Genomic DNA, 14,521 nt, shown 5'->3' with positions numbered 1-14,521 from the left:
TCTACCAGCCCCAATGAAATGAACAAGCACTTGATGATTAGGGGTGAACAAAGTTTGAGCAAAAGCAAAGTTTCATTTTTATAAAGTCATTTTTCTCCACCGCAACTCTGTTAAAACACAGCTTACAGCTAGTCTGTAGTCTCATTTTTAATATGCTACTAGTATCTATAAAACACATCTTACCTTGATCTTCTGAAGAGACCGGTGACCTGGAATAAAACAACAAAGTCCAGTCAATCTTTGGTATGGAAAGACCACAAATAACATTAAATGTCACTGTGCGGAATAGAATATGGAGGAATTGGAAGGTTTATTCTTGGGCTAACTTAGAAGGGAGAGCTGGAAGGCATCTGACAAGAAAAGAGCAGAAAAGGGCAGAGACCGAGGGCAGGTTCTGCAGACCAGAGTGGCTCTATGGAGTCATGTCCATAAGGCAGCTGGCAGCTGCACTGTTAAGCACTCATGCCAGGAGTTTCTGTAGGTACTTGGCAAAGAACTTATCTACCACTCTCATTGCTGGAAATAGCTGACATTACTGTTCAGAAAGTCCTGATCCTTCAGAGATTGTTGAAGGGACCATAATTAAGTGTGGGCCAGGAGGAAACCTCACAGCTAGGAGTGGTTGAGGAAATTATAGCTTCGGAGGAACTTGCAGTCATTAAAGTGGCCATTTTCCTTACCACGAGTCAATATGGTGGAGAGCATAAAACACTAGTTGTAATTAATATTAGTTCATGCCATCTTCACAAAAGCAACATAAACAGACCAAAAACAAAACAAAAAAAACCAAAGGTCTGGACACATGTAAGTATACTGAAAAGCAACATAAGAGCAGCAACACAAGAGTTGCAGGATACCCTAACCAGTGGCTTAAGCCTCTGATAATACCCCAAGAGAGGGAGGGGTTATAAAATATGAGGGACCTCTCAGTGACCCTGCTGACGTACAGAAGGGCCCACTGAAATCCAGAGATCTGTGTCACACCTCCCATCACTCAGGATCACACTCTGCATCATTTTGGTCAGCACCCACAACAACGGAACATAAAGAGGTGTAAAGTATTGACCGTCCACTTTTCCCTTTGCTGCGGTAGCTTGGCTTAGCAAAACTGGGGCTAACTGTACAGCCAAATCTGGGATGCGCCTTGGTTATTTAGACCAGATTGACAGCACAGAGTGGATTGGACCACTGCCTCAGCACTTCCCCAACAAAGATTTTTCAACTGTATATATAGCCTTCCCACCCAGGTAACAAGGAGTTTGATCCTGCAGTGAACAGGACAACTCATGCTTCCTTTCCAAGATATATTTAATTTCACACTAAGGTACAAAAAATAACAAATTACTAAAGATTTAAAAATGTTAGTGTTGCCAGCAAACAGATCAAAGCTGACATAAGAAAAGCAGCCACAGAGGGGTGAAGGGAAAAGAAGGAACAAAGAGGAAAAGAGCACATGTGTATTTAACTGAGTCAGCAGGGGCTGGGGGTTGGAGGGTGGGAAAAAAAGAGTTAGAAACCCTGGATTTAGAGGAATAAAGGAGCTGAGGAAGGAGTCATGATCTCATTCCATAACAGGGGTCTGAAAATGAGGGTTGAGGGATTAAAAGCAGATATGCAAATATGTAGATGCAAACAGGAAAGATGGAAAGAAAAGAAGAAAACTTTCCTAATGAGGTATGCAAATTTTTATTTTTAAAAAAGAGAGAGATTTAAAAGAAAAAGAGGAAAGAGTTACAGCACAGCTGGAGCAATGGTCACTGTGAAAGGAAAAAATGTGATTGCCTAATTAAGATTCTGACTGTGCAAGAAGCCAATGTGTCTTTATGGATCAGAATTAATTAATCCTCTGCTCCCATTAAATCCTCTGATTGCTGCTGAACATCCTAGGCATGTATCCTGCTCTGCTGCCAACAAGGCCAGCTCTGCCCTCGCACTTCAGCCATGTCTGTGGAAATACAGTAGGAATGCAGGTAACCCAGAGGATTAGCAGGCATCACTAGGACTCCATCCCACTGCTTTGACCAGTTAGTTACAGGCCTTCCTCCACAACCCTCAGCAGAAACCCTTCTGAAGGTCAAAACTCAACACACAGTGTTTCCTACAAGGTTAAACAATGCAGAATGGGCCATATCAAGAGGTGCAAATTTTTAGGTACTTAAAAATATTTTTATATGCAGGACTCATGCCAGGTTCCTTAGCTCACGTAACCTGACTCTCCACCCATTGCTAATGCAGTATCCCACAGCATCAGTAGAATTTATTCCTTTGTTTTGTTTCTTAATTGCACAGTTTCATCACCTTTCAGATCTTTATGTGAAACAATAAAATAAACAGTACAGATTATCCTATAATTTGGCTCTTCTTTATGCCTGGTAAAACACATGCCATTAATTCCTTAAAGCATCAACAACAGGAGAGACACTATTACAATACCACTGCCTTCTCAAGAGAAATATTGAAGGGAGGGATGAAAAATATGTTTCTGCATATTTAGTGTGCCCAAAATTAGTATGTATTTTTCAAAATACTACTGCCATGTACCTTTGTTGCATGCCTTGAACACAGTGGCTGAACAGTAAGAAGTCTAACAGGTACTACTGTTGCTACCAGCAGTGTTTTCATTTGAAAGGCTTCATCAAGCATCTTTTGGAACTGTGTAGCCCAATATCCTGAGAAAATAAGGTTTATATAATCGCAGCATCTTGATGTGTATGTATGCACCTCTCTGCCTCACCCTAATAAAGTTGGAGCTTGCTGGCTCATTTCACCCGTCATTAACAGGGGGGTTGGAGAGCCAATTCCTGCTTTCACAAGGAAACACAATAGCATAAGCTCAAATTTTCTGACATAGCTGCGGAGCCACAAAGAGAGGTTTTGAATATCTCAGCCACAGGAAAGCCTCAATGAGAACTTCCACCATTGGAGATACCAAAGGCTCAACCACAATAAACCAGGCTTCCTTTGTTCCACTCCTGACAAAGTATTTTGGCAAAGAGTGGAGAGGACTTTCACCATTCTCCTACAATTTCAGCCCATGTGTTTTAGCAGGGGGGAGGTTTTCCAAAGCATTCAAATACTGGCCTAACTACACCAAGGGGAGTCTTGCTTGTAACTATAATGTAAGGAAGTGAGACTGCTGGAAAGTCCACACTAATAATGTTGGGCATTTTATGCGTTGTCTGGTCTACTCCATGCTTATGATAGGCTCTAAGGGAGGAAAGAAAGAAAGTCTAATGACCTGCTCTAAACCACATACACTCACTCCACAGCCACAGGGGGCTTTCCTGACAGCAAAAAAATCCAGTGGATGCTCATATTTCCGGTCACACATCTTTCTCTCAGATCTGTCAGAAGTGTGAGGGATATACTATGGCAGCACTGGTCACCAGACGGGTGTCCTGAGAAGGGAGGATTCGCAGCTGCTAACATCCACACGTCTATCTAGCGCCTGTCAGCTGCCTTCAGAGTGTGATTCTAGCTGGGTGTTTGACTGTCATAAAGAAGCTAGTTATCATTCCCACAACCTCTATGCCTTTAAAAAAAAAAAAAAAAAAAAAAAAAGAGACAAGTCAGAGATACTTCAGAAGAACTAATATGCTGTCAAGATCTGTGGTCCCACCTGGGCCAAAACACTTTGCCAAATGAAATCTTGAAGAGATTTTAATTTGGTTAAACAAAACAAATCAACCCCCCAAAACCTTCAGAAGGTTCAGGCACTGCAATATCCTGTTCGTGGCCATTTCAGAATGGAATCGCTTGTTTTTCATATTAACTGGTACTTGTTTCTGGTTTTATCTTGGTGCAAAATTGTAGAAAGGCTCATCATCCCCCTGCCCTGCTCCCAAGAGAGTAAAGACAGGCCACATTGTCTATGATTGGCTAATTAAACTAAATTACCTCTGCCACCAACTCTTTTCCCATGCATAATTATAAAAGGGAAGCCCAATTTAAAATATTTTCACCAAAGACATTAATCTGACTTTTCCCCTGCCCTGATTTGACAGATGCTTTATGAAGACCTATTGCTGTAGTGACCATTTAAAGGGAAGACAAATATTACTATGACAATAGGGAAGGGGATCAGAAGGGAGGACAAGGGAAACTATGTTATCACCTCTGTTTGCTTTCCATGCTGTTCATACCCCTTCTTTCACTATAGGCTCTGCAGTAGTGTTCTCCTCCTGTTGCACAGTGGCAAACTCTACTCAGAAGAGATAACAGCACTTGCAAGCCTCAGTCTGCAAGGGGAAGCTGCGCATTGCCTGTTCCACCATTCCTTATGCAAGCAAAGCCGTACCTTTTGTGCTTAACACAAGATGCACAAGGATCTCTCAAGAAATGAGGTACACATATTTAGAAATGCATAAAATAGTCTGAATAATAATGTAAAAAGCTCCTACTTATACATTCACTAGACACTTCCAGCAAATTGGAAGACTTAACGATACTGAAAACATGAGACATGCCCACCTAAAACAGGACTGTGTCTCAGAGTTAATGGTCTGATCCAAAGCTCACTGGAATTTTTCCACTCACTCGTACAGGCTTTGGATCAATTGCTGGCAAAAATCTAATCCTCAGTATAGCCAAGACAGCCTTCAGTATCATACAAACCTTCCCCAAACAGCCAAACACTCACAGCTGTTTCCAAGTGCACTCTCCAACATGCAAGCACTAGGTTTATTCAGCACTGGCAGGGTGGAAGAGGGAACACTCATTTCTAAGGAGGGAAGAGCAGAGACTGTCACAATTTTGAGCCTAGTCTACTGAGGCTTAGGAACCTAGAGAATTACAGCCAGCCTCCAACAGATGAATTCTAACAAAATTTCAGAAAATGGGTACATTATTCATGAAGACAAAAGCCTCTAGAGAAACAAACCCGGAGCTGATGTAAAGCAGCTATTTTAATCAATAAACCTGTAGCAGAAACCATCTGCACCAGACCTATTTAAAACCAGCCATTTACAATTTAAAGGCCAAATAACAATCTGTGTGCAGTAATTCTGCTGGTTTTTATGACCATTCCCCTTTTCCCCTGCTTAAGCAATGCATTTCTGCAAACTTTCTAATTCAGTCTGACAATAGCTGCCTGTGACCAGGGGAGGGAAAGAGCTTTCGGATTAAACCCATTCCTTCTCATTTTGTGTGTACATCTCTGCAGAACTGAAAGTGGCATCTCTGTTGGGATTTATTCATATATTCTCTGATTGTAATAGAAGAAAAATTTTAGCACATAAAGTATTTCTAAAATAAAAGCGAGGAAACCCCCTCATTCAGCACTCTGTATCAACACCTCTGGGACTGGTGAGTCCCCTGCAGCCCCAGCTGCAGACAGTGCCTTGTGTTTTACTGACAGAAAGGCAGAACTGCTTTTTTTTTTTTCCTGATCCCTCAGCATCTCCTACCTGTAGGCACCCAATAAGAGTTAAGGGTAATGCTCAGCCTGGGCATCACCATTTTCTGCCATGGCACTTCATGAAAAATAAAAGCCGAAGAATTACCGAGAGCTTCCCCACACTTCCACTTTGACCCTATACATGCCCAATTCAGAGTGACCTTGACAGGCTGGAGAAGTGGGCTAGCAGCAACCCAGCAAGTTCAACAAAAGCAAATGCAAAGTCCTGCACCTCAGGAGGAATAAACCCCTGCAACAAGACCGGCTGGGGGCCTACCACCTGGAAAACAGCTTTGCAGAAAAGGATGCAGTGTGTTAGCAGAGCACAAATTGAATGTCAGTCAGCAGAGTTCCCTGTGACAGCAAAGGCCAATGGCATACCGAGCTGTATTTGCACAACCATAAGGTAGATGGAAGTGATTTTTACCCTCTGCTCAGTACTTGTGAGACTTGAGAACAAGACTGACATTCACAAACAACTGGACTGAGTTCCTCAAAGAGCCACGGAGATGGTGAGAGCATATGAAGAGAGACATATGAGAAGAGGCTGAGGGAGCTGGGTTCATTCAGTAAGAGGAGGCTCAGGGAAAATCTTGTTGCTGCCCTCAGCTACCTAACGGGAAGGTATAAAAGAAGACAGAACCAGAGTCTGCTTGAAGGAAGAGGAGGAGAAGGTGCAACAGTCACAAGCTGGGACATGAGAAATTCAGATTGGATATTAGGAAACACTTTTTCACCATGTGGATGACCAAACAGGGAAACAGGTTGTACAGAGAGACTATTGAATCTCCAGCTTTTCAGATATTCAAAACTCATCTGGACAAGGCTCTGAACAACTTCATCTAACTGGACCTATTTTGAACAGGAGTTTGGATTAGGTGACTTTCAGAGGTCCTTCCCAACCTGAATTTTTCTGCAATTTTATGAGTCTCTCTGCAAAGCTTTCTGCTTTTACTATCCCAGCTTTCCTGTCATTCTTTCCTCTCATATTTCTTATAGACAATGGCCATACTGTCTCACACACGTGGGAAAATGCTGACCACCAATGCTCCCTGAATCTAAAAAATTCCATTCAAGTTATTTATTATATTTTGCAGAAATCCATTCAGACATGTCCAGTTAACCTGTAACAACAATCTGGAGAGCTTAATTTCCTCTAATTCTGCTAAAGGCAAAGATCAGTACTTTTTCTAGCGCCTCTGTAACTTCCTTCTGCAGCCTCAATCTCTACCTGCACAATAAACCATTGCCTCAGGCTGTTCACAAGCAGTCCAACATACAGGAATGTAGCTTGGGGCCTCCTAGGAAAACAAGGGCATCTCAGATGTATTCCTTGCTGTGTAACAGAAATGGCTGTGTCCCTTATATTGTTCCATATCTTTTCTTATTACCATCTAACTTTTTATCTCTTACCATTTCTCTGTGCAGTGTAGAATGCTTTGAATTAGGACTTGGAACACGGCAGTGCAGCTATACCTGAAGTTGTACTGACACCCAGAGGAGTTGCCTGGGAATTGCTGCTTAACAAGGGAATAAAAGATTTTATTGCAAAATTAGATGTAAACCCAAACATGTTTAACCTTGATTTAAAAAAGAAGAAAAAGAAGAGAGAGAGTTCTAACATGTTCATCTTGAAAAAGATAGCTCTACTTTGGAATCAAGGTCAAAACATGACCTAAGAAAGCTAACTTGTTATTTCCTTGAAAAAGAAGGTATTTCCAAATGACCAGCAGGATCACTGTAGGGTGATCATGGCTTAGTGTGTTGGTGGTGTTTGTTTTTTTTTTTTAAATACGTGGCCTCTCTTTCTCTTATCACCACATGATACCAAAGTATCTCAGGGGAATGTAAAACATTCATTTTGAAGAGGGCCTGATCTTTGAAATGCTATTCTTCCATTTCCAGATTTGCATTAAATCTCCAGAATCCTTACTGACCTACCTGTCAATTGCTTGATGAATTTGGGGGGCAAAAGGCAAAAGAAAGGCAGTAGCAGATGTGGCTCTAACCCTAAAAGAAATAAAGCAAGATCTAGCCACACCATGTAATACTTTGGCGAAACAACAGACTGGATGTCAAAGGACTGGATGCTGTTTGAAACAGCTGTTTATTAAAAAGACCTGGGACAGGCACTAATGGGGCTGGGCGTACACACTGCCTTAACATTCTACATGAAAAGCAAAAAAAGATGTTAGGCGCAATCAGGTAACAAATCATCTGTCCTGTTTCCTCAACAACAGATCTGTGTACTTTCAGTTTTTCCAGAAAAAGGTTAACCCAGAGGTTATTTTTCTATGACTTTAGATTTTTATTTAACCCAGAGAAAGGAATGATTTTGGTAACTGCAAAGCCATGACAGCAAACACATCAGGTCTACTCTGATTCAGAAGTCACATCCCCACTTGGCCCTCAGGCTAGATGGAGATGAAGCACATCAGCTGCTTGGTATCTCGAGGCACCACCCAAATAATCTTAGGCCAGTCTGTGTTTCTAAAGAATCTAGAAGCTACCCGAAGTGGCACATTTGTTACCACAAAGCAAAACAGTGACTCCTGATAAATAGCCTTTAGTGGTTTTGGGAGAAGAGAGATTGGAACAAAGGAATCCCTCAGAAACAGATTCTTGCAATTATCTTCATAAATATGTGGCCTGATTTTCACAAGTGCTAAGCACTAAGCAACCCTCACTTGCTTGCCATCTTTAAAAAAAAAAAAAAAAAAAATCACCTCAGCAGAATTGCTGAGCCCTTTACACTCCTGCTATAGAGTAATTAATGGAGAATAAAACTTGCAATGGGAGATTCAGATATGGTTTTCTGCTGCACTTTTAGATGCCTGGCACAGAAACAAGAATCTAGGAGTCAGGGTTACACTGGCTCCAATCCACCTCTGGCTCTCTGATTTCGGCTTTTGGCATAATTTAGCCAGGTCCATCTGTCCCTGCTTGCCCATGGGCATCAACACTGCCAGGAACCTCAGCAAGGCTACGTGTTACAGCCCCACTCCTCATGTATTTCCCTCCCATGCACACACCTCTGTGCCAGAACTGCTTAAATGCTCGCTCAGTCTCAGCTACCAAGACAAAGCTGTAGGTTTTAGTGCTCCTTTCCCAGCGTAGAGGAGCAGCAGGCAATCAGGGACAACTTTTCTCCCTCCCCATTTGAATGCTTTTAAGCTTTCAGAAGTTCCTCCTCTCACCTGAGAAATCATTTGGCAGGCATTTTAAGAAGAGACAGCACCTTCTACACCCTGACATATGAGTTCACAGCCAGGGGACTAGGACAGGCACCCTAGACACGAAAGGGCAAGGGCAGCTCCCTGCAGAGCAGCCATGCCAAGACGCACAGCCTGGGGAACGTGCTCCCGGTCCCTCAGCAGTTCCCAGGTGAACTGGAGAATCTCTCCCCAACCCAAGCACACTAAACCCAGCCCACATTCACAGGTGCTTTCTGTTTCAAGCAACATTTTCTAGAAGAAATAAACCTTTCATGCATACCTCCACCAAGCAAAAACAGCTCACCAATATATTTTTCAAGCAGCCCTAGTGAAAAACCTCACTTTTCGTTCAAGGAGTCAAGTGAAGGCTCATGTCAAAATATTGCTCCCAGGCTCATCCAAACACTCTGAACTTTGTGGGTCTAAAACACTAAATTGCAAACCTCAAAAGATGATTTATTTTCACATGACTATGCTTTGTCTCTAGCTTTTTGTTACACGGTATTTTGACACTTTCCAGTTTCCAGCCACAGCTGAAATCCGAACATGCAGATATCTGAGGAATTAGAGAAAGTTAGCAAAGGTTTGACTTTTTTGAGTTTAACATTTTCAACTCAGGCAAAGTAGTACTTCTGTGTAATAATCTAGAGCAGTTATTTTACCAAACTACATTTCTATTCTCTTTGCAAGCCTGTTAAACCAGAATTTAGGAATATGAACGGGCTATCAATAAATACAGCATATTATGAGATGTCCTAGTGTAAAAACTTGGACGCACTATGTATTCCAATGTGTGTGTTACATATGTACAGGACTGTGTTTCGTACCCGTGCCCAGAAGCTTATTAGTTTCAGCTTTGATAAGACAGCTTTGTACTGACTGAGAGCACATTAAGAACCAGTCTCCTCTCCGAGCAGATGGCAGCTCCTTATGGCACGGACAGAGCACATGGACACAGACTTGCTATTCCTGTGCAATGCTCAGAAAACTAGGACCACGGTGGTTTTGGCATTTTTTTTTTTTTTTCTTCCTTCAACTCTTACAAATAAGTAACAAGTACACACAGACATACATATTACCTAAAACTACAAGCTTCACTTCTTTTCCAACTTTTATTGGACTGGAAGCCTGCCGTGCTGGAAGATATTCACGCTATGTTTATAACAGTGCTTAAAGCAAGCCCAGAAGAATACAGGCTGTCAATCATCCTATATTACACTAATAAACCCAGCTAGCCCCTCTTCCAGTGCCTTTAATGTCACTGGGGGCCATGAGCCTGCTATTTCCACTCCATAAAGCTGAAGAGAGGAATATTCACATTCTGCAGTGGCGTTGTTGGCTCCACTCTCTCTTCTGCCCTTCTCTTGCCAAGTGCAGTTACCACATGCCTGATGCTTGCAGGAAAGCAGTAGGCCCTAAAGATCAAATTATCAGATGTCATTTTCTTTTACCCAGCCAAACAGAAAGCAAGGGTACAAGAAGTGACTGTCTTGATATGTTCCCCTGCCTTCTTTGCTGCAGAGGTGCTTTACTTGTCAGTGCAGATTCTGCTTCTCAATCCAGGGGCTAAAGTAAGCAAGCAAGGATGGAAGCAAAAGGAAAAAAAGGAAAAAGAATGAGTTGTAACAAGAAAAGAAAAAAAAGAACGAACTCTATTACTTCTGCCTTGGCTATCAGCCAGAGAGCGGAAAGCAGATTTATAGCTGTTATGGTAAACAACTTAAAGAAAACCAAGGCACCAAGCTATCCATACTCTGTCAACACCAATTTCATCTTTTAAACACACTCTAACAAAAAAACTTACATTCCACTTGGAAAACTCTTTTTCATCCCCTTATCTACTGGAACTATTCAGAAAGCATTTTCAAGCTAGGTGGTAGTTGACTTTTTCAACATTGAGGTAGGCAGGTCCCTTTGTCAAGCACGTTCTTGAAATTACCCCAAGGAAAAGAGGAGAGCTGGACTGCTTGCATTTCCCTTGGAAAGCGGGATGCCAGTTAAGAAGCAAGATCTCTCTAAAGAAGCCAATTTGTAGTCTCATGGTGTGTGGGAGTGTTTTGCATGTCACTGTCTGCCAAAATAATTTGTCAGCAGGGTGAATTTCCTCAGCTGCACACGAGGTGTTGAGATGCTACAAAAATCATTAAGAGCCCTCATTTTGAGGGCTTGGGGGCAAGTGGGTGGGAAAAGAGGAAGCTAAAATCCCACCCAATCCACTCTGGGGAGCTACATTCTGAATAATAAAATTATTTGGTAATAAGTACTGATGAGAAAAAAAACAACATCCTACAGGATGCAGTACAGGATGTACTCTATTTCCACCATATATTGAAGGGGCAGAAACACAAATCCACCTCATCAGATGTACCTACTGTTATTAAAACCCCTTAGCAATTCAGCACCTCAACAGCAAAGGCTGGAGACTTAATTCTGGAAGAAAACAAACACTATTTGCATTGCAGTCACATACACAAATAAGGCCATACACATGCAAATCTAAACTAAATTCTGATTTCTTCTATTTCCAATTACAGTTAACAAGAGCAGAAGCAAAAGACGATGTCTTAAAGCTCAGTATTACTGGGAAAGGGGTTGCCAGAAGCATGTGTAAGTACAAAATACTAATGACTTGCAGAGATTTTAATAAGTAAAAACCATGATTTTTCTACACCCCAGTTTTCTGTAGATAAGGCCAGACTTTGGCAGTAGTGACATAAAAATTCTACGAATTAACAGGGGGAAAAGTGATTAAATAAGGTTTTCCATGTATTCAATCACTTAAAGGCAACACCAGAAGTTGCTGAAAGTTCATGTTCAACTGTTTCCAGAACCATCTGATCCTCGCTTTTTGCAAAGATCCCTCAGGTCTGGTGGGTGCAATCACCACAGAGCCATGGCTCATCCCCTGACACAGCAGGGACTGTATGTGGTAACACTTTCCCTAGTCCTGCTTCCATATCTTCAGACATCAGAGCAAAATGCCAGGATCTTCCCATGCCCAGAACCATCCCTGAGATGGTACCAACATGGCTGAAGTAATGCAAAGCCCCTTGAATCCTGAGTTGAGAACGTCTGTTCTCGTGTTTACCTCATCTACACAGGCTGTACATGATACCCTCAGGATATACCAAAAACATCTCATGCAGGTCAGTCTTTGAGAAGATATTTTGGTGCCAACATTATTTTCCATCCCCTGGAATTTTAGAATTGTTTTCTTCTCTAAACTGTGTTCCTTTTTTCTTCAGTTGAGTGAAGGTGTGTCTACTAATCAGACATGTCCAGGAGTCCCTTCTCCTGACTATGACAGGGATGAACATCACTAGAACTAGAGGCATTGCTTGGGGAAAGTGGACATGGATTAAGTGACAATGTGGGAGACACTCAAAACTAACTTGTGAATTAATGTTTGTCCAGGTAAAAGTCTTATTTCCAGTTTCATGACAAACCATTTGACAAATTCATATACATTCTGTATCTACAGCTGTACTTGAGGTTGCTGTATAAGCATCTCCAAAAGGAAAAAGAAAACTTCTTCTAGAAAAACTGGAAAAGCTGGACACTCAAATTAGCTTCCAAATGGTAAGAGATACCAGCAGCAGTAGCTGTCCTTAAAGAAACTTGAAATCCCACAGGCTGCAAAGCAGCACTGGGCACTAAACAGAATTTTTCTTTGCTGTCAATCTGGAAAGAATATGAATTTCACTGGGAAATATTTCTGTCTGCAGTGCTACAGTCTCCAGATTGTTCTTGTATTCAATGATTTTACCACAAAATAAAAATAACTATCCTGTTTTTGAGTAGCTCTGTACTGAACTGACTGTACAGAGAAAATAAGAGATTCAAACTATTTCTGGAAGGTTTGATTTTAAAAACATAGGGATCTAGCAGAGAAAACACACTCCTTTTTGTCAGCCAAGTTCCACCATTTTTAAGAGCCTTCCTATTGTTTGTCAGGCTGAATTTTTTTTCTGGATGGCAAGAAATGAAGCTTCAAGACAAATTATTCAAGCAGTGCCAAAATTCTGCTAGATTTTCATTGTTATATTGTAAGTTTTTAAGGGAATGAGAAAGGACAGAAATATATCTTTTCAGAACCGCAGGCACGTATCTTCAAGGTAGAATTCCAAAGGAAACCAATAATAATTCCTTTTTTCCCACTGAAAATCTCAAAAAATAACAAAGGCAGCTAAAATCTTGAAGTATATGGAGAGAATTAATATTCGTAACAGGAACATAAAGTACATGAAATTCATTATCTGGGCACTAGAGTGTAAAAAAATTAACAGGTGCCTTCTTTGTCAAGAAAGTCTCCAGAAATAGGGGTAGGCAAAGATTTACAGCACCAACTGAAGAGAAGATTTCCTAATGGTGGATAAATTGTAGCTTCTATCTGGAATGTGCACAAGATTTTAAGTATTGTGACTGCAGCACGCTGACAACAGTGAGAGCTTTCAAAATACAGGACCAGACCCCACACTGAGATGCATCACTTTTTCCCCCACTCAGTCTCATTCAGGGAACTTGCTTTCCCTCAAAACAGTATCTTATCCATTTGCTATATTCTTATAATTTTTTTTTTTTTGCTTTCTTCAAACTACTTTCCCTATTTAACCCACATTTACCTTTCCCTGAATCATTCGCAGTTCTCTTTACACCACTTTTCCTCTTCTTTGAGTCCACATCTTTCTTTTCACTAACACCCCCTCCTTTATAATATCACTTTCCTAGTGAGAGGTGGAGAACTGCTTTAGGCAAACCTTTCTCGTGCTCCACTTTAAGGTAGTAAGGTGGCACTGTACAAGCTATTTTAAAAGCATCTAAGACAACAGAAGAGAAAGAAAAGGGAAAGTCTAGCATAAACAGACACTGCATTTTGTTATGCTCTAATTCTATTATAAGGACTACACAGGAGTGTACAGTGAAGGTGAGATGGTGATTTATGCCTTCACTCAAATAAGATTTGTTTGAAAGCAGTCAGTACTCATGGAGCCACATCTGGGATTTTAAACAATGGAAAGTAATTTGTACAGGTGTACAAATAGCTGGTTAAAACATAAGCACTTCACTCTTGTGGCTTAATCTTGTAAATGCAGCTTGCACTAAATCTGAACAAGAAAACTAATTCAGATTTTACTATCAAAACACACCAGGGCAGACTACTCTGCCTGTTAAAGAGCTGATGCTGAGTTTTCCAATGCAAGAGTTTTGGGGAAACACTAGAATTTTTCAAGTCTTCACCAACCTTCAAAATTTTAAAGGTTCACTATCACTAGGGAGCTCCTGCCTAGCATGTTTAAATCCTAAGAGTGACCTCTTTATATTTTCTTAACATTCACTAGATGAGCATTCCTTCTCCTTTCTACATGCAAACTTGCATCCCTCATGCTCTTCTCACCTTTTACCACACAAAGATTCCTCCTAAAAAAAAACCCTCAAACCACCTTGTAACATCTGTACTCTCACACTATTTGCTGGGCAATGATCTGATTCTTGTGGCTGAGTTAAAACATTTGGCATTCAGCCTTTTTCTTCTTTCCTCTCAGTAACTAGGTTATTATTGCCTCATAAAGCAGTGCCTGGGTGGTATTACTAGCTAATTAATGTCTACTTAGTGTAAAGGGCTGCAGCCACCTTCCAGCCCCTACAGGCATTTTTTTTCTTCCTCTCCCTGATAGGACCAGATGGCATTCTGGCCAACCTTCACCCACCCTTCACGAGCCATGCACTCGATTCATACAATGCATCTAGCAGCTTTGGAAACACATTACTATCACAGCTGGACAGATGCTAGAACTGTTACTGCCCCAAACAATGGGAAAATTAATGACTTCAATTAAAAGATGTAGATTAAACCTCTATCAAGGTACAGTCACTTTTTTTCTCTTTGTATGCTGTTGTGGGTTTTATTTTA

The 14,521-nt window shown here is 41.2% G+C and overlaps 1 protein-coding gene across 6 annotated transcripts in view; it reads right to left on the bottom strand.

Annotated features, from left to right (window-relative positions):
* The window catches only part of DGKI (diacylglycerol kinase iota), a 227,515-nt gene that overhangs the window by 39,808 nt on the left and 173,186 nt on the right, over positions 1-14,521 (bottom strand). For all 6 annotated transcript variants that reach the window (XM_087765034.1, XM_087765035.1, XM_087765040.1 and 3 more), the window contains one exon: positions 184-209. In XM_087765034.1, coding sequence (XP_087621160.1) covers positions 184-209 — 26 coding nt within the window. The remainder of the gene's footprint in view (positions 1-183; positions 210-14,521) is intronic.

The sequence above is a fragment of the Nipponia nippon genome, unplaced genomic scaffold (assembly GCF_047370975.1).
Source record: "Nipponia nippon isolate SJK-2023a ecotype South Korea unplaced genomic scaffold, ASM4737097v1 scaffold_3, whole genome shotgun sequence".
Classification (NCBI taxonomy): Eukaryota; Metazoa; Chordata; class Aves; order Pelecaniformes; family Threskiornithidae; genus Nipponia; species Nipponia nippon.
The sequence above is the reverse complement of the archived record's forward strand: the minus strand, read 5'-3'. Positions and strand labels throughout refer to the sequence as shown.